Source organism: Carcharhinus amblyrhynchos, chromosome 8 (assembly GCF_965287045.1).
Source record: "Carcharhinus amblyrhynchos chromosome 8, sCarAmb.v2.hapA, whole genome shotgun sequence".
Classification (NCBI taxonomy): domain Eukaryota; kingdom Metazoa; phylum Chordata; class Chondrichthyes; order Carcharhiniformes; family Carcharhinidae; genus Carcharhinus; species Carcharhinus amblyrhynchos.
This window is the reverse complement of record NC_137331.1, coordinates 91,277,797-91,296,744: the sequence shown is the minus strand read 5'-3', so window position 1 is coordinate 91,296,744 and position 18,948 is coordinate 91,277,797. Positions and strand designations below refer to the sequence as shown.

The following is an 18,948-nucleotide window of genomic DNA, read 5'->3' as shown; positions in this document are numbered from 1 at the left end:
ATGGAGTATAATGTTAGCAAGTGTGAGGTTATCCACTTTGGCAGAAATAATAGTAGGAGGGATTACTATTTAAAGGGTGAAAAGCTGCAGCATGCTACGGTGCAGAGGGACCTGGGGGTCCTTGTGCATGAGTCGCAAAAACCCAGTCTGCAGGTGCAGCAGGTGATCAAGAAGGCAAATGGGATGCTGGCCTTTATAGCGAGGGGGATAGAATATAAAAGTAGGGAGGTCTTGCTGCAACTGTACAGGGTACTGGTGAGGCCGCAGCTGGAGTACTGTGTGCAGTTTTGGTTCCTGCACTTGCGCAAGGATATATTGGCCTTGGAGGGAGTGCAGAGGAGGTTCACTAGGCTGATACCGGAGATGAGGGGGTTGGACTATGAAGAGAGACTAAATAGACTGGGTCTGTACTCGTTGGAGTTTAGAAGGATGAGGGGGGATCTTATAGAGACATATAAGATAATGAAAGGGATGGATAGGGCAGAGGTAGAGAGATTCTTCCCGCTTAGAAAGGATAGCAGAACTAGAGGGCACAGCCTCAAGATAAGGGGGGAGCTGTTTAGAACGGAGTTGAGGAGGAACTTCTTCACTCAAAGGGTGGTGAATCTCTGGAATTCTCTGCCCATTGAAGTGGTGGAGGCTACCTCGCTAAATATATTTAAGTCACGGGTAAGTAGGTTTTTGATAGACAAGGGGATTAAGGGTTATGGGGAGAGAGCGGGAAAGTGGAACTGATCCACTTCAGATCAGCCATGATCTTATTGAATGGCGGGGCAGGCTCGAAGGGCTAGATGGCCTACTCCTGCTCCTATTTCTTATGTTCTTAACCAAGGCTGTAATGAGGTCAGGAGGTGAATGACTCTGGTGGAACCTAAGCTGAGCATTGGTGTCCCCCTCTCTATTCTTTTCACTCTGTTCATTTCTCATTTTCTCTCTTTCTGTCTTTATCTCTTTACCTCTTTCTCGCTTTCCCCTTGTGTGTGAGGGTTACTAAGAATGAGTGTGAACATAAGAACAGAAGAAATAGGAGCAGGAGTAGGCCATCTAGCCCTTCGAGCCTGCCCCGCCATTCAATAAGATCATGGCTGATCTGAAGTGGCTCAGTTCCACTTTCCCGCCCTCTCCCCATAACCCTTAATCCCCTTGCCTACCAAAACCCTATCTACCCATGTCTTAAATATATTTAGCGAGGCAGCCTCCACCACTTCAACGGGCAGAGAATTCCAGAGATTCACCACCCTTTGAATGAAGAAGTTCCTCCTCAACTCCGATCTAAACTGCCCCCCACTTATCTTGAGGCTGTGCCCCCTAGTCCTGCTGTCCTTTCTGAGTGGGAAGAACCTCTCCACCTCTACCCTACCCATCCCATTCATCATCTTATACGTCTCTATAAGATCCCCCCTCATCCTTCTAAACTCTACCGAGTACAAGCCCAGTCTATTCAGCCTCTCTTCATAGCTCAACCCCCTCAACTCCGGTATCAGCCGAGTGAACCTCCTCTGCACTCCCCTGCATTTGGGAGTATATGTGTGTAGGGGTGTGTGTGAGGACGATTCAGAATGTGTGTGTGAAAGAATGTGTGTGTTGGAATGTGTGTTGAGGATGAGTGAGAATGAGTGTGTGTGTGTGAGAGAATGTGTGTCTGAAAATGTGTGTGTTTGTGGGAATGTGTGTGTGTGGGAATATATGTGTTTGGGAATGTGTGTATGGGAATGTGTGTATGTGGGCGTGGGTGGAATGTATGTGTGTGGGAATATGTGTGTATTTGGGAATATGTGTGTGTGTGGGAATATGTGTGTGTGTGTGGGAATATGTGTGTGTGTGGGAATATGTGTGTGTGTGGGAATATGTGTGTGTGTGTGGGAATATGTGTGTGTGTGGGAATATGTGTGTGTGTGTGGGAATATGTGTGTGTGTGGGAATATGTGTGTGTGTGGGAATATGTGTGTGTGTGTGGGAATATGTGTGTGTGTGTGGGAATATGTGTGTGTGTGGGAATATGTGTGTGTGTGGGAATATGTGTGTGTGTGTGGGAATATGTGGGTGTGTGTGGGAATGTGTGTGTGTGTGGGAATATGTGGGTGTGTGGGAATATGTGGGTGTGTGTGGGAATATGTGTGTGTGTGTGGGAATATGTGTGTGTGTGTGGGAATATGTGTGTGTGTGTGGGAATATGTGTGTGTGTGGGAATATGTGTGTGTGTGGGAATATGTGTGTGTGTGTGGGAATATGTGGGTGTGTGTGGGAATGTGTGTGTGTGTGGGAATATGTGGGTGTGTGGGAATATGTGGGTGTGTGTGGGAATATGTGTGTGTGTGGGAATATGTGTGTGTGTGGGAATGTGTGTGTGTGTGGGAATATGTGTGTGTGTGTGGGAATGTGTGTGTGTGTGGGAATGTGTGTGTGTGTGGGAATGTGTGTGTGTGTGGGAATATGTGTGTGTGTGTGGGAATATGTGTGTGTGTGGGAATGTGTGTGTGTGTGGGAATGTGTGTGTGTGTGGGAATGTGTGTGTGTGTGGGAATATGTGTGTGTGTGTGGGAATATGTGTGTGTGTGTGGGAATGTGTGTGTGTGTGGGAATATGTGGGTGTGTGTGGGAATATGTGGGTGTGTGTGGGAATGTGTGTGTGTGTGGGAATATGTGTGTGTGTGTGGGAATATGTGGGTGTGTGTGGGAATGTGTGTGTGTGTGGGAATATGTGTGTGTGTGGGAATATGTGTGTGTGTGTGGGAATATGTGGGTGTGTGTGGGAATATGTGGGTGTGTGGGAATATGTGGGTGTGTGTGGGAATATGTGTGTGTGTGTGGGAATATGTGGGTGTGTGGGAATATGTGGGTGTGTGTGGGAATATGTGTGTGTGTGTGGGAATATGTGTGTGTGTGGGAATATGTGTGTGTGTGTGGGAATGTGTGGGTGTGTGGGAATGTGTGTGTGTGTGGGAATATGTGGGTGTGTGTGGGAATATGTGTGTGTGTGGGAATATGTGTGTGTGTGTGGGAATGTGTGGGTGTGTGGGAATGTGTGTGTGTGGGAATATGTGTGTGTGTGTGGGAATATGTGTGTGTGTGTGGGAATATGTGTGTGTGTGGGAATATGTGTGTGTGTGGGAATATGTGTGTGTGTGTGGGAATATGTGTGTGTGTGTGGGAATATGTGTGTGTGTGGGAATATGTGTGTGTTTGTGGGAATATGTGTGTGTGTGGGAATGTGTGTGTGTGTGGGAATGTGTGTGTGTGTGGGAATATGTGTGTGTGTGGGAATATGTGTGTGTGTGGGAATGTGTGTGTGTGTGGGAATATGTGGGTGTGTGGGAATATGTGTGTGTGTGGGAATATGTGTGTGTGTGTGGGAATATGTGGGTGTGTGTGGGAATATGTGTGTGTGTGGGAATATGTGTGTGTGTGTGGGAATATGTGTGTGTGTGGGAATGTGTGTGTGTGTGGGAATGTGTGTGTGTGTGGGAATATGTGTGTGTGTGTGGGAATATGTGTGTGTGTGGGAATGTGTGTGTGTGTGGGAATGTGTGTGTGTGTGGGAATGTGTGTGTGTGTGGGAATATGTGTGTGTGTGTGGGAATATGTGTGTGTGTGTGGGAATGTGTGTGTGTGTGGGAATATGTGTGTGTGTGTGGGAATATGTGTGTGTGTGGGAATATGTGTGTGTGTGTGGGAATATGTGTGTGTGTGGGAATATGTGTGTGTGTGGGAATATGTGTGTGTGTGTGGGAATATGTGTGTGTGTGGGAATATGTGGGTGTGTGGGAATATGTGGGTGTGTGGGAATATGTGGGTGTGTGGGAATATGTGGGTGTGTGTGGGAATATGTGGGTGTGTGGGAATATGTGCGGGAGGTGGAATGTGTGTGTGTGTACGTGTGTGGGAATGTGTGTGTGAAGGGGGGATGTGTGTGTGTGTGTTTGTTGAGGGGGGATTGTGTGTGTGTGTGCGTGTGTGTGGGAATGTGTGTGTGTGAATGTGCATGTGTGTGGGTGGGGGAATGCATGTGTGTGGGAGAGTGTGAGTAAGTGTGTCTCAGTGTTTGGCACTGAGTATACTTCTGTGTGTGCGGTCGGAGCTTTCCTCCTCCATTCATAATGACATTCCCTGGACCCCAGCATCACCTCAATGAGAAGGCCAAGGATTGTGCACTGTGCTCTGTCTGTTTAAATCAATCACAGACTGAATAATCCAGGTTGCAGAGTGTAAACCGATTACTGTGATGCTGTTTTGCTGAGGCCATTCCCAAACAACAAACCCGATGAAAGCACAGTGTTTGTGTGAGGACTGTGTGTGTGTGTGAAAAAGAGAGAGATAATTTTGTGCATGTGTGTGTGTGTGAGAGAGAGAGAGGGCTGTGGTGTGCGTGTCAAAGAGAGAGAAAGGGTTATATGTGTGAGAGGTCTGTGTGCATGTGTCAAGGAGAAATAGGGCTGTGTGTATGAGAGATGGAGGGGTGTATGTGAGACAGGGCTGTGTGCATGTGTAAGGGCTGTGTGTGAGGGTTGTGTGATTATGTGTGTAAGGGTGTATGTGAGTGAATGTGTGAACTGTGTGTAAATGCTATGTTGTGTGTGAGACTGGGCTGTGTGAGTGTGAGAGTGGGCTGTGTGCGTGAGAGAGAGAGACTGGGCTGTGTGTGTGACAGTGGGCTGTATGAGTGCGTGTGAGTGGGCTGTGTGAGTGTGAGAGTGAGCTCAATGTGTGAGAGAGTGGGCTGTATGAGTGTGTAAGAGTGGGCAGTGTGTGCGTGTGAGTGTGTGTGATTGGGCTGTGTGAGTGTGAGAGTGGGCTGTGTGTGTGTGAATGGGCTGTGCGAGTGTGAGTGGGCTGTGTGAATGTGACAGAGTGGGCTGTGTGAGTGTGTGACTGGGCTGTACGTGTGAGTGAGATGTTTCTGTGAGAGAGTGGGCTGTGTGTGTGAGAGAGTGGGCTGTGTGTGAGAGAGAGTGGGCTGTGTGTGTGAGAGAGTGGGCTGTGTGTGTGAGAGAGTGGGCTGTGTGTGTGTGAGAGAGTGGGCTGTGTGTGTGAGAGAGTGGGCTGTGTGTGTGTGAGAGAGTGGGCTGTGTGTGTGAGAGAGTGGGCTGTGTGTGTGTGAGAGAGTGGGCTGTGTGTGTGAGAGAGTGGGTTATGTGTGAGAGAGTGGGCTGTGAGTGTGAGAGGGAATGGGCTGTGTCTGTGAGAGAGAGTGGGCTGTGTGTGTGTGAGAGAGTGGGCTGTGTGTGTGAGAGAGAGTGGGCTGTGTGTGAGAGAGAGTGGGCTGTGTGTGTGAGAGAGAGTGGGCTGTGTGTGTGAGAGAGTGGGCTGTGTGTGTGAGAGAGTGGGCTGTGTGTGTGTGTGAGAGTGGGCTGTGTCTGTGAGAGAGTGGGCTGTGTGTGTGTGTGAGAGTGGGCTGTGTGTGAGAGAGAGTGGGCTGTGTGTGAGAGAGTGGGCTGTGTGTGAGAGAGTGGGCTGTGTGTGTGTGAGAGAGTGGGCTGTGTGTGTGAGAGAGTGGGCTGTGAGTGTGAGAGGGAATGGGCTGTGTCTGTGAGAGAGAGTGAACTGCATGAGTGTGTGTGAGGATTGTGTGTATAAAGGATGTGTAAGGAAGAGCTGTGTGAGAGAGTGAATGTGTAAGATGTGTGTGTGCGCGAGGGTTGTATGAGAGTGTGTGAAAGAGTGGTGTGTGAGAGAGGGGTGTGTGAATATGTGAGAGGAGTGTGTATAAGGGTGTGAGAGAGTGGTGTGTGTGTGTGAGAGAGGGGTGTATGTGTGTGTGAGTGAATGTGTGAGGCGTGTGAGTATGAGAGGGGTGTGTATGAGTGTGAGAGAGAGTGTCTGTGTGTTTGAGAGAGAGAGGTGAGTGTGTGTGAGAGAAGGGTGTGTGTTAGCGTATAAGACTCTGTGTGAATGTTTGATGTGGAGTTCAGAAACAGGCAGGGCGCGTCATCGCTACGTCTGCAGCAGCTAGACTTTGGTACTCTGTGTGTGAGAGATCCACAGATTAATTAGATTCTCATCTTCTCCCACAGTGTCTGTGGACCCCAGCCCCACATCATCCCCTCCCCCTCTCCCCACAAAACCCTAACTCCATTGCAAAAAATGAAGAAGAGCAGCATTTAAACTAAAACCCAGCAGCTGGAAGGTGGAAGTTTGTGTGAGGAGAGAACCGAGATATTCTAGCATGGGAAAGATCAATGAGAACGAGTTCCATCGCAGGCTGGGCTGCAAGCTGCTTCTGTTAGCCTGGGCTTTCTCACTGCAATCCGTGGCAGTGGCTGTTCCTGGTGAGTAACTGCTAAGTTGTGGCAATAATTTACCAGGAGCCAACCCCTTGCAGGTTCTGGTGTGTGTGTGTGTGTGTGTGTGTGTTTGGGTTGGGGGGGGGGGGGGTTATCCCTTCACTCGACACCCACAGGAGACTGAGCGAAAGCTTTTGTCTTTCAATCGAATCTAATTTTCCCCGTGTACAATCTAATAAATGTGGTTAAACTGCAGCTCCCAAAGGTCTTTAAATGCCTCTACAGTTCACCTTGCTATAAATAGGGAGCAGGAAGGCAGCCTCAGTGGGATTGCGATATAATGTGGAGAATGGTTTAGGGAGGGGAAAGAGAGGGTTCACAGACAACGCTGTTATGGAAGGGACAGACTGACTCTTACTAGGATAATTACTGGATTGGAAACAATCAGACAGTCTCCCTGTGAGATCTACATGATGTGGTCTATAGGATATATAGACTGAGTGACATAGATTCTATACATATCGGCTAATTTCCAAAGTATATAGTTGGGCAGCATTGATCATGTGATCTACATAGGTTGGGTGATATAGATTGCTTATTTGATAATGCCTTATCTATATACAATATACTGTAGATTGTATATAGTTTTAGTATCACAGATGTCATGCACCTTTGACAATGCAGATTATATATCAATTGTGTGGATTGAATAATACATATATACAGATTATGCATTGTATATAGGCAGCTATATATAGTGTACCATTGGGTTAGATAGATTTTGTGTAGGTTGGAAATGTAGAATATATAGATTGTATAATATTTGCATACAGATTACATAACATTGGGTTATATAGCTTGGGCAATATAGATTATATATAGGTAACACTTGGATTGGTTAATATACTTTGCACATAGGTTGTAATGGAGTTTGGGGATTGGTGTAAAGATTAGATACTAAAGATTTTATATAGCTTGAGAAATGTAGATTTCATTTAGGATATATAATATAGGTAATGCCATAAACAGTCTGGATAATGTATATGTTTGTTAATATGTACTGTATTTAGATTTGATCATATAGGTTGTGTATAGGTTGGACTACATATTGTAAATGGTTTGAGTAATATAGTGTAAATATGCTACCTTGTATATCATATATAGGGTGGTATCAATTGTGTATGTATTCATTAATATGTACTATATAATTATTAGTCAAAGTTGATTGTATAAAGATATGATGATTATAGATCAGTGATTGGTTGGTATATATAAATATAGATTAGTAATAGATTGTATATGTAGCATATAGATTGGCATTTGTCGATTGTATATTGGTTGAAAAATGCAGATTTAGTATAGATTCCTGTATACAAGACATGGCTGTATTATTACATATCTGTGACTGTTAACATAAAATCTGATTTCAGCACACTGTAATATCTGTCCTCTGTATTCAAAAACACTTCTAATGGAGAAGATAAGCAGCAGCTTTTGTTCTCTTTCTTGCTGCTGTGTTGGAATTTGTCAGTTAAGATGTCTGCTCTGGACTGACTAGTAATTTTTTTTATTGCAATCAAAATCTCCTTGTTCCTTTTCACTGAATCAGAACTATCTCATCCTTAAAAGGGAGACAAAAGAGTCTAGTAAAGGGTGGAGGGCTGTTGGCAGTCCTTCGCTGATACACATTTCATGTAGCATGCATCTTGATGCATGGTCGTACATCTTCTGCACAACACATGGATGTACATGGTACAGTTTTGAGCTGGAATAGAATTCAACATGTCTCTGCAAAGTGTGATTGTAAAACCATTACAATACATATACACACATATGTTTGTCAATGTATGAATTTGTACAGACTGCAAACACTGTATATAAGCATGACATAGCCAAAATTGTGAATCTATAATTCATGTAGAGATAGACATTATATACAGATGCAGTGTTCTGGGTGGGGTTTCATACAGATGCCCTGTGTAGTGTGAAGTGCTGTACCGCTCTGGTGTAACCAATCCAAATGTTTTCTATATACAATCTACATTGCCCTAGCTATGTAAACCTATATTATATACATTGTGAAATTTATGTACAAATGTAGCAAGTTGTAGACAGATCCCATATACAGTGGGATTATATAAAGGTGTAGAGTGCAATATGGTGGCACGGATGTGGTGCACTGTGTGGAATTATATACAGATGTAGTGTGTTTTCTGCAGTTATATACAGTTGTACAGTGTGGGCATTATATATAGTTGTGGCAAACAATGTAGAGCCATGTACAAATGTAATCATAGAATCCCTACAGTGCAAAGGAGGCCCATTGAGTCTGCACCAACTCTCTCTGATAGAGTACCTTATCCAGATCCTTTCCCCCACATATTCCTATAATCCCCACATCTACCACGGCTAATCCATCTAACCTACACATCCTAGGATACCAAGGGTCAATTTAGCATGGCCAATTCACCTAAGCTGCACGTCTTTGGTCTGTGGGAGGAAACCAGAGCACCCAAAGGAAACTCATGCAGACATGGGGAGAACGTACAAACTCCACACAGACAATCATCTAAGACTGGGATTGAACCCAGGTCCCTGGTGCTATGAGGCAGCTGTACTAACCAATGTTCAGTGTGGATGTGCTACAATGATGAGGGGTTATATCTAGGTGTGGTGCACCTTGAGGTGATTGTGTCTATGAATAAAATCAAAGATTATAAAAACTTACAGCTTGGGCGGAGGCCATTTGGCCCATTGTGTCATTCAGCTTAATCTGACTTCCAAGTCTTTGGTTAGGAGCCTCATGGGTTATCACACATCATGTGCATATTCAAGCACTTTTTGAATGTTATGAGGGTTCCTGCCTCTCCCATATTTCAGGCAGTGATTTCCAAATCTCCACCATCCTCTTGGTGCAAATCTGCCCTAAACCTTCCAGCTCTTACTCTAGCTCCAGGCCTTTTGGTTACAAACCCTTCAAATATGCAAATAAAGCCTTCATATTCACTCTGTCTGTACCCTTCATAATTTTATACACTTCAGGTACAGCTTCTCTCAGTGCCACTGAAAACAGCCCAGCCTTTCTAACCTTTCCTCATTACTAGAGTTCTCCAGTCCAGGCAACATGCTTGTAAACCTCATCCGAATCATCTCTGGTACAATCATAGCATTCATGTACAATAGTGTGATGACCAGAACTACACACGTTACTCCAACTTTGGCTTTACTAGTGTTTTACACAGTTCCAGCATAACCTTCCTTGTTCTTATCTTCTATTATGCTTCAAGCTGTAGAATCTGTATATATTCTCCCCCACTTTATCTACCTACCCAACCACCTTCTGGAATCTGTGAACCAAAATTCCAAGGTTCCTCTGTCCTCAGTGTTTCTCAGTATCCTACCATTCATTGTGTATTATCTTTCTATGTGGTGTATAGATGTAGGGTGCAGCATAAGATTGATATACAGACGTCCTGTACAGTGTGGGATTATGTACAGATGTAGTATAGACTTAGAAGCAGGTGCAGGCTCTTCGCACCTGTGTTCAGGTGTACAATAGAGTGTAGGATTATATATAGGTGTAATATACAGTTTGGAGCGATATACAGGTGTAGTGTAGGGTGGAATTTCTATGCACATATAGCATAGAATACGAGGGCAATATGTGGTATATTTAAAAAGTTTACATTTAAAATTTACATCTTGTAAAATTACTCTTAGCATGTCAGATGTACAAGTTTCAGTTATCATTTCAAACATTATACAAATTGAAAGGTATTCAGATGCAGTCTACTTTACATCTTTAGTGTTGGTTTCCACACAGATGTGAAACCTTCCATGTGGAAGATTATATGGAGACATATAGTGCGAGTGTTATTACAAATGTGGTGTACAATGTGAGTGTTAGATATAGAGACAGTGTTGTGTATGGGGCATACATAAAGAGCAAAAGAGTAACAAGGGAGAGAGTAGGGCCTCTTAAGGATCAAGAAGGTCATTTATGTGCCGATTCACAAGAGGTGGGTGAGATCTTAAATGAATATTTCTCATCAGTATTCACTGTTGAGAAAAGCATGGATGTTTGGGAACTTGGGGAAATAAATAGTGATGTCTTGAGGAGTGACATATTACAGAGAAGGTGGTGCTAGAAGTCTTAAAGCTCATCAAGGTAGATAAATCTCTAGGTCCTAATAAAATGTATCCCAGGACATTGTGGGAGGCTAGGGAGGAAATTGCGGATCCCCTAGCTGAGATACTTAAATCATTGATAGTCATGGGTGAGGTGCCTGAAGATTGGAGAGTGGCAAATGTTGAGCCTTTGTTCAAACAGGGCTGCAGGGAAAAGCTTGGGAACTACAGGCCAGTGATCCTCACATCTGTGGTGAGTAAATTGTTGGAAGGTATTTTGAGAGATAGGCATTTAGAGATACAGTGACTGATTAGGGACAGTCAGCATGGCTTTGTGAGTGCAAAATCATGTCTCACAAATTTGATTGAGTTTTTTGAAGGGGTAACCAAGAAGGTAGATGAGGACAGTGCAGTTGGTGTTGTCTACAAGGACTTTAGCAAGACCTTTGACAAGGTACCATGTGGTAGGTTGTTGCATAAGATTAAATCTCATGGGATCCAGGGTGAGGTATCTAAATGGATACAAAATTGGCTTCTTAACAGAAGCCAGAGGGTGATTGTAGAGAGTTGTTTTTCAAACTGGAGGCCTGTGACCAGCGGTGTGCCTCAGGGATCAGTGCTGGGTCCAATGTTATTTATCATTTATATTAATGATTTGAATGAGAATATAGGAGGCATGGTTAGCAGATGACACTGAGATTGGTGACATAATGGACAGTGAACAAAGTTATGTCCAATTGCAATGGGATCTTGATCAATTGGGCCAGTGGGCTGACGAATGGCAGATGGAGTTTAATTTAGACAAATGCAAGGTAATGCATTTTGGTAGATTGAACCAGGGCAGGACTTACTCAGTTAATGTAGGGCGTTGGGGAGAATTTCAGAACAAAGAGATCTAGGAGTACATGTTCATAGTTCCTTGAAGTTGGAGTCACAGGTGGACAGCATGGTGAAGAAGGCATTCGGTTTCATCAGTCAGAACATTAAATACAGGAGTTGAAATGTCTTGTTGAAGTTGTACAAGACATTGGTAAGGTCACACTTGGAATACCATGTGCAATTCTGGTCACCCTATTATAGAAAGAATATTATTAAACTAGAAAGAGTGCCGAAAAGATTTACTAGAATGCTTCCGGGACTTGATGGATTGAGTTATAAAGAGAGGCTGGACTTTTTTCTCTGGAACGTAGGAGGCTGAGGTGATCTTGTAGAGGTTTATAAAATAATGAGGGACACAGATCAGCTAGATAGTCAATATCTTTTCCCAAAGGTAGGGAGTCTAAAACTAGAGGGCACAGGTTTAAGGTGAGAGGGGAGAGATACAAAAATATACAGAGGGGCAATTCTTTCACGCAGAGGGCTGTGAGTGTCTGGAACAAACTGTCAGAGGTTGTAGTAGAGGCGGGTACAATTTTGTCTTTGAAAAACCATTTAGAAAGTTAGATGGGTACAATGGGTATAGAGGGATATGGGCCAAATGTGGGTAATTGGGATTAGCTTAGGGGTTTTAAAAAAGAAAGGGCGCTATGAACAAGTTGGGCCAAAGGGCCTGTTTCCATGCTGTAAACCTTTATGATTCTATGGGGCTATGTTCACATATAGTGTCTGATGGGATTATATACAGATGCAGTTGTGTAGTGGTAATGTCACTGGACTAAAAATTCAGAGACCCAGAGTATTCCTCTGTGGACTTGCGTTCAGGTCCCACCACAGCAGATGCTCAAATTTTGATCCAATGAAAAAAATCTGGAATTTAAAAAATGTCTAATGATGATCATGAAACCATTGTCGACTGTTGTAAAAACTGGTTCATTACTATCCTTTAGGGAAGGAAATCTACTGTCCTTACCTGGTCTGGCCCTCATGTGACTCCAGACCCACAGCAATGTGGTTGACTCTTAAGTGTGACTCAAGGGCAATTAGGCATGGACAGCACATGCTGATCCAGCTAGTGATGCCCACATCTCATGAACAAATGCAAAAACAAGATGTAGAAGTATATACAGTTTTTTTTATTCTTGGGATGTGGGTGTCACTGGCTTGGCCAGCATTTGTTGCCAATTCCTAATTTCCCTTGAACTGAGTGAGTTGTTTAGCCATTTCAGAATCAACTACATTGAATGAATCTGGAGTCACGTGTAGGCCAGATTAGGTAAGGGTGGCAGATTTCCTTCCCTAAAGAAAGGACATTAATTGGTTTTTACAACAATCATTGGGCATTAGACTTTTAATTCCAGATTTTTTTTATATTAAATTCAAATTTCATCATTTGCCATGGTGGGATTTAAACCCAGGCCCCCAGAGCATTACCTTGGGATGCTGGGTTACTAGTCCAGTGACAATACCACTATAATCAGTGTCTCCTCTGATGGAGCTATATACATAGAACGGTGTGGGAGTCAAATAGAGATGTACTATACAATGTGGGAATGATATACAGATATAGTATACAGTGTGGGAGTGATATGTAATGTACAGTGTGAGAGTGATACACAGATATAGTATTCAGTGTGGGAATGATATATAGATTTAGTATACAGAGTGGGAATGATATACAAGTATAATATCGAGTGCAGAGATAATTTACTAATATAACATACAGTGTGGAGGTGATATACTGATATAGTATACAGTGTGGGAGTGATATACAGATATAGTATACACTGTCAGAGTTATATACAGGTATAGTATACAGCGTGGGAGTGATATACAAATATGGTATACAGTGTGGAGTGATATACTAATGTAGTATATGCATGGGTTTCCTCCAGGTGCGCCGGTTTCCTCCCATAGTCCAAAGACGTGCAGGTTAAGTTGATTGGCCATGCTAAATTGATGGTAATGTCAGGGGATTAGTAGGTAAATATGTGGGGTTATGGGAATAGAGCCTGGGTGGGATTGTTGCTGGTGCAGACTCAATGGGTCGAATGGCCCCTTTCTGCACTGTAGGGATTCTATGATACAGATTTAGTATGCAGTGTGGGAGTGATATATTGATATAGTATACAGTGTGGGAATAATATATTGATATAGTATTCAGTGTGGGAGTGATATATTTATATAGTATGCAGTGTGGGAGCAATATATTGATATAGTATGCAGTGTGGGAGTGATATATTTATATAGTATACAGTGTGGGAGTGATATATTTATATAGTATACAGTGTGGGAGTGATACACAGATATAGTATACAGTGAAGGTGCGATATACAGATATAGTATGCAGTTTGGGAGTGATATATTGCTACAATATACAGTGTGGGAGCAATATACTGATATAGTACACAGTGAGGGAGTGATATACTTATATAGTATATAGTGTGGGAGCAATATACAGGTATAGTATACAGTGCAAGAGTAATATACAGGTATAGTATACAGTTCGACAGTAATAAACAGATATAGTATACATTGTCAGAGTGATATACAGGTATAGCATACAGTTTGGAGTGATATACAGATACAGTGTACAGTATAGTGTAGAGTGTGGAGATGATGCACAGATAAATTTCACAGTGTGGGAGTGGTATATAGATATTCTATACAGTGTGGGGGTAATATACTAATATAGCATAGAGTTTGGGAATGTATACTGATATAGCATGCAGCATGGGTGTGATAAACAGATGTAGCATACAGTGTGGGAGCGATATACTGATATAGTATACAGTTTGGGAGTGATATACAGATATAGTATACAGTGTGGGAGTGATATACTAATATGGCATACAGTTTGGGAGTGATATATTGATATAGTATGCAGCATGCATGTGATATACAGGTGTAGCATATAGTGTGGGAGTGATATATAGATATAGTATACAGTGTGGGAGTGATATACAGATATAGTATACAGTGTGGGAGTGATATACTAATATAGTATACAGTTTGGGAGTGATGTATTGATATAGCGTGCAGCATGGGTGTGATATACAGATATAGTATATAGTGTGGGAATAATATACAGATATATACCTCGCTGGGGTCTTTTAACAGACTTCTGGATGAGTATATGGGATCTAATGGCATTGGAAGTTACAGATAGTTCTATGGCTTGGTAGGTATAGATGTGATCGGTGCAACTTGTGGGCCGAGGGGCCTGTTTGTGCTGTAGTGTTCTATGTTCTATATAGTATACAGTGTGCAGGTGATACACAGATATAGTATACAGTGTAGGAGTGATACACAGATGTAGTATACAGTGTGGGAATGATATACAGGTATAGTATACAGTGTGGGGGTGATATACTAATACAGTATCTAGTGTGGAAGTGATGTACAGTGTGGGGACGATACACAGATACAGTATCCAGTGTGGAAGTGATATACTGATATAGTATATAGTGGGGGGATGATGCACAGATAAAATATACAGCGTGAGAGTGATATACAGATTTAGCCTACAGTATGGGAGTGATATACAGATATAGTGTACAATGTGGGAGTGATATACAGATATAGTCTACAGTGTGGGAGTGATATACAGATATAGTGTACAATGTGGGAGTGATATACAGATATAGTCTACAGTGTGGGAGTGAAATACAGATATAATCTACAGTGTGGGAGTGATACATAGATATATAATAAAGCATGGGGTGATATACAGATACAGTGTACAATGTGGGAATGATATACAGATGTAATATGCAATGTGTGGGTATGTGGAGAGGTTCCATACAGATGTACTGTATGGTTTGAGGTGATGTGGAGATGTGCGTTATATATAGAAGTCATGTGTTACAGTTCACTCAGGGAGTCTGGGTTGCTGTGGCAATGTACCCGACCATGTGCATGTTACAGTTCAGGAGTTATGGATAATTATGGTAGAGGCTCCATCGCATGGCTGACTAGAAACCTCCCCCGCTGTTACTGCCTGCCATTGGTGAATGTTGGAATGATACTCACCCTGCTTGGTCACAAACCCATGGTTTAGATACAGATTTTGAATGCATTCTAGTGTGTGTTAGGGTGACAGAATCATTCGAAACCTCAGGGATTGTCGTCCCTATCCTCTTGTGAGCTGCCCCAGCTCCAGGTAAGGGTCCCATGTTCAGGTTTATAAGCCATGGCCAATGCCTGAAACTGCCGATTACAGGCTGAAGAACTAAAACACCAAAGAATAACGGCTGCTTACAAGTGGAGGACGATCCTTTGGAAGGAGGACTTATGTTTTGTTAGCAGTCAGGAGGGTAGCAATGGGAAACCACTTCATATATTCTCTTTTCCTTAGTCATATTGCCCATTGAAATTGAATACTGGAGACTCTGTTGAGTAACTGAAGAGGAAAGTTCAACATTCTGAGACATGGAGTAACAAGTAGTGAACCTAGGCACACTACTGCTACAATCTCCGTGGGAGTGATATTCATAAATAGTGTACAGGTTGGGAGTAATGTACAGGTATGCACAGTTTGGGAATTTTATACAGGTGTAATTTACAGTTTAGGGTTTTATTTAGAAGTAATGTACAATTGGGAGTTATATTCTGGTGGAGTTTACAGTTTGGGAGTTATAATCAGGTGTAGCTTACAGTTTGTGAATAATATTCAGAAACAGTGTACATTTTGGGAGTTACATGCAGGGGTGTTTTACAGTTTGGGAGCTATATTTAGGTGTAGATTACAGTCTCTGAAGGCAGCATGGTAGCACAGCAGTTAGAGCTGCTGCCTTACAGCACTAGGGACCCAGGTTCAATTCTGGCCTTGGATCACTGTGTGGAATTTGCACATTCTCCAAGTGTTCTGGTTTCTTCCCACAAACCAAAGATGTGCAGGTTAGGTTGATTGGTCATTCTAAATTGCCCCCTAGTGTCAGGGGGATTAATAGGGTAAATACATGGGATTATGAGGATAGGCCTAGATGGGATTGTTGTCAGTGCAGACTGGATGGGCTGACTGGCCTTCTTCTGCAGGGTAGGGATTCTATTCTATGATTCTACATTCAGGGATAGTGTACAGTTTGGGAGTTATATTCAGGTGTAGTTTACAGTTTGGAATTACATGCAGTGTAGTTTACATTTTGGGAAATATGAAATTTAAAGTCTGGGTGTTACATTGAGAAGAAGTTTACAGTTTGAGCATTATATTCATGTCATGTTTCTAGTTGGATATAGTTTATAGTTTGGGAGTGACATTCTGAGGTAGATTACAGCTTGGGAGTTATATTCAATTGCAGTTTATATTTTGGGAGTTACATTCAGGTGTAGTTTACAGTTTGGGAGTTTTAGAACATAGAACAGTACAGCACAGTACAGGCCCTTCAGCCCTCGATGTTTTGCCGAGCTATGTCTACACCCAAGATCAAGCTATCCCACTCCCTATCATTCTGGTGTGTTCCATGTGCCTATCCAATAACCTCTTGAAAGTTCCTAAAGTGTCCGACTCCACTATCACAACAGGCAGTGCATTCCACACCCCAACCGCTTTCTGAGTAAAGAATTTCACTCGGACATTCCTCCTATATCTCCCACCATGAACCTTATAGTTACGTCCCCTAGTAACAGCTATATCCACCCAAGGAAATAGTCTTTGAACATCCACTCTATCTATTCCCCTTATCATCTTATAAACCTCTATTAAGTCGTCTCTCATCCTCCTCTGCTCTAAAGAGAAAAGCCCAGCCTCCTCAACCTTTCCTCATAAGACTTACCCCTCAAATCAGGCAGCACCCTGGTAAATGTCCTCTGCACTCTCTCCAATGCTTCCACATCCTTCTTATAGTGAGGTGACCAGAACTGCATACAATATTCCAAATGTGGTCTCACCAAGGTCCTGTATAGTTGCAACATAACCCCCTGACTCTTAAACTCAAACCCCCTGTTAATAAACGCTAACACATTATAAGCCTTCTTCACGGCTCTATCCGCTTGAGTGGCAATCTTCAGAGATCCATGAATATGAACCCCAAGATCTCTCTGTTCCTCCACCTCATCCACTACTCCACCAATCTTGGTGTCATCAGCAAATTTACTGACTCACCCTTCAGCCCCCTCCTCCAAATCATTCATAAAAATCACAAATAACAGAGGACCCAGCACTGATCCCTGGGGAATACCGCTGGTAACTGGTCTCCAGTCTGAAAATTTTCCATCCACAGCCACCCTCTGTCTTCTAACCAATTATTTATCCAGTGGGCCAAATTTTCTTCCATCCCATACCTCCTTACTTTCTTCATAAGTCTACCATGAGGAACCTTATCAAATGCCATACTAAAATCCATCAACTGCTTACCAAAATATCAACTGCTCTCCCTTCATCTACACATTTAGTTACCTCTTCAAGTTATTCAATCAAATTTTGTGAGGCAGGATTTACCCCTCATGAAACCATGCTGACTATCCTGGATTAGCTGCATCTTTCCAAATGATGATAAATCCTATCCCTCAGGATCCTTTCCATTAACTTACTGACCACCGAAGTAAGACTAACTGGTCTATAATTACCAGGGTTATTCTTATTTCCTTTCTTGAAAAGAGGAACAACATTCGCCACTCTCCAGTCCTCCGGCACAATCCCTGTGGACAGTGAGGACCCAAAGATCAAAGCTAAAGTCTCCGCAATCTCATCCCTTGCCTCCCAAAGTATCCTAGGATGTATCCCATCTGGCCCAGGGGACTTAACGACCCTCAGATTTTTCAAAATTGATAATACATCTTCCCTCCTCCATCCTATCAACCTGTATCACACTCTCATCCTCAAAAACATGGCCCCTCTCCTTGGTAAACACTGAAGAAAAGTATTTGTTCAACACCTCGCCTATCTCTTCTGACTCCATGCACAAGTTCCCACTACTATCCTTGACTGGCCCTAACCTCACCCTAGTCATTTTTTTATTTCTCACACAAGAGTAAAAAGCCTTGTGGTTTTCCTTTATTCAACTGCCAAAGACTTCTCATGCCTCCTCCTAGCTCTCCTAAGCCCTTTTTTCAGCTCATTCTAGCTACCTTGTAACTCTCAAGTGACCCAACTGAACCTTGTTTTTTTATCCTTACATACACTACTTTTTTCCTCTTGACAAGACATTCAACCTCCTTTGTGAATCATGGTTCCCTCACTTGGCCATTTCCTCCCTGTCTGACAGGGACATAACTATCAAGAACATGCAGTATTTGTTCCTTGAACAAGCTCCACTTTTCATTTGTGCCCATACCTGTCAGTTTCTGTTCCCATCTTACGTTCCCTAATTCTTGCCTAATCGCATCATAATTACCCCTCCCCCAATTATAAACCTTGCCTTGCCGTGCGTCCCTCTCCCTCTCCATTGCAAGAATGAAGGACACTGAATTGTGGTCACTATCTCCAAAGTGCTCTCCCACAAACAAATCTAACACTTGGCCCGGTTCGATACCCAGTACCAAGCCCAATGTGGCCCCACCTCTTGTCGGCTTATCCACATATTGTGTCAGGAAACCCTCCTGCACACACTGTACAAAAATTGCCCCATCCAAACTATTCGACCTATAGAGGTTCCAATCAATATTTGGAAAGTTAAAGTCACCCATGATAACTACCCTGTGACCTCCACATCTATCCATAATATGCTTTGCCAGATTATATTCTGAACTGGTGTACAGTTTGGGAGTTATATAAAGTGTAGTT

General features: G+C 42.9%; 1 protein-coding gene across 1 annotated transcript in view; it reads left to right on the top strand.

Moving 5' to 3' along the window:
- Positions 1 to 5,976: 5,976 nt before the first annotated feature.
- Positions 5,977 to 18,948, top strand: part of LOC145346762 (uncharacterized) — a 67,323-nt gene continuing 54,351 nt past the window's right edge. The window contains exon 1 of the mRNA XM_080194462.1: positions 5,977 to 6,266. Within this exon, the coding sequence (XP_080050588.1) occupies positions 6,164 to 6,266 (103 nt within the window). The 5' untranslated portion in view covers positions 5,977 to 6,163. The remainder of the gene's footprint in view (positions 6,267 to 18,948) is intronic.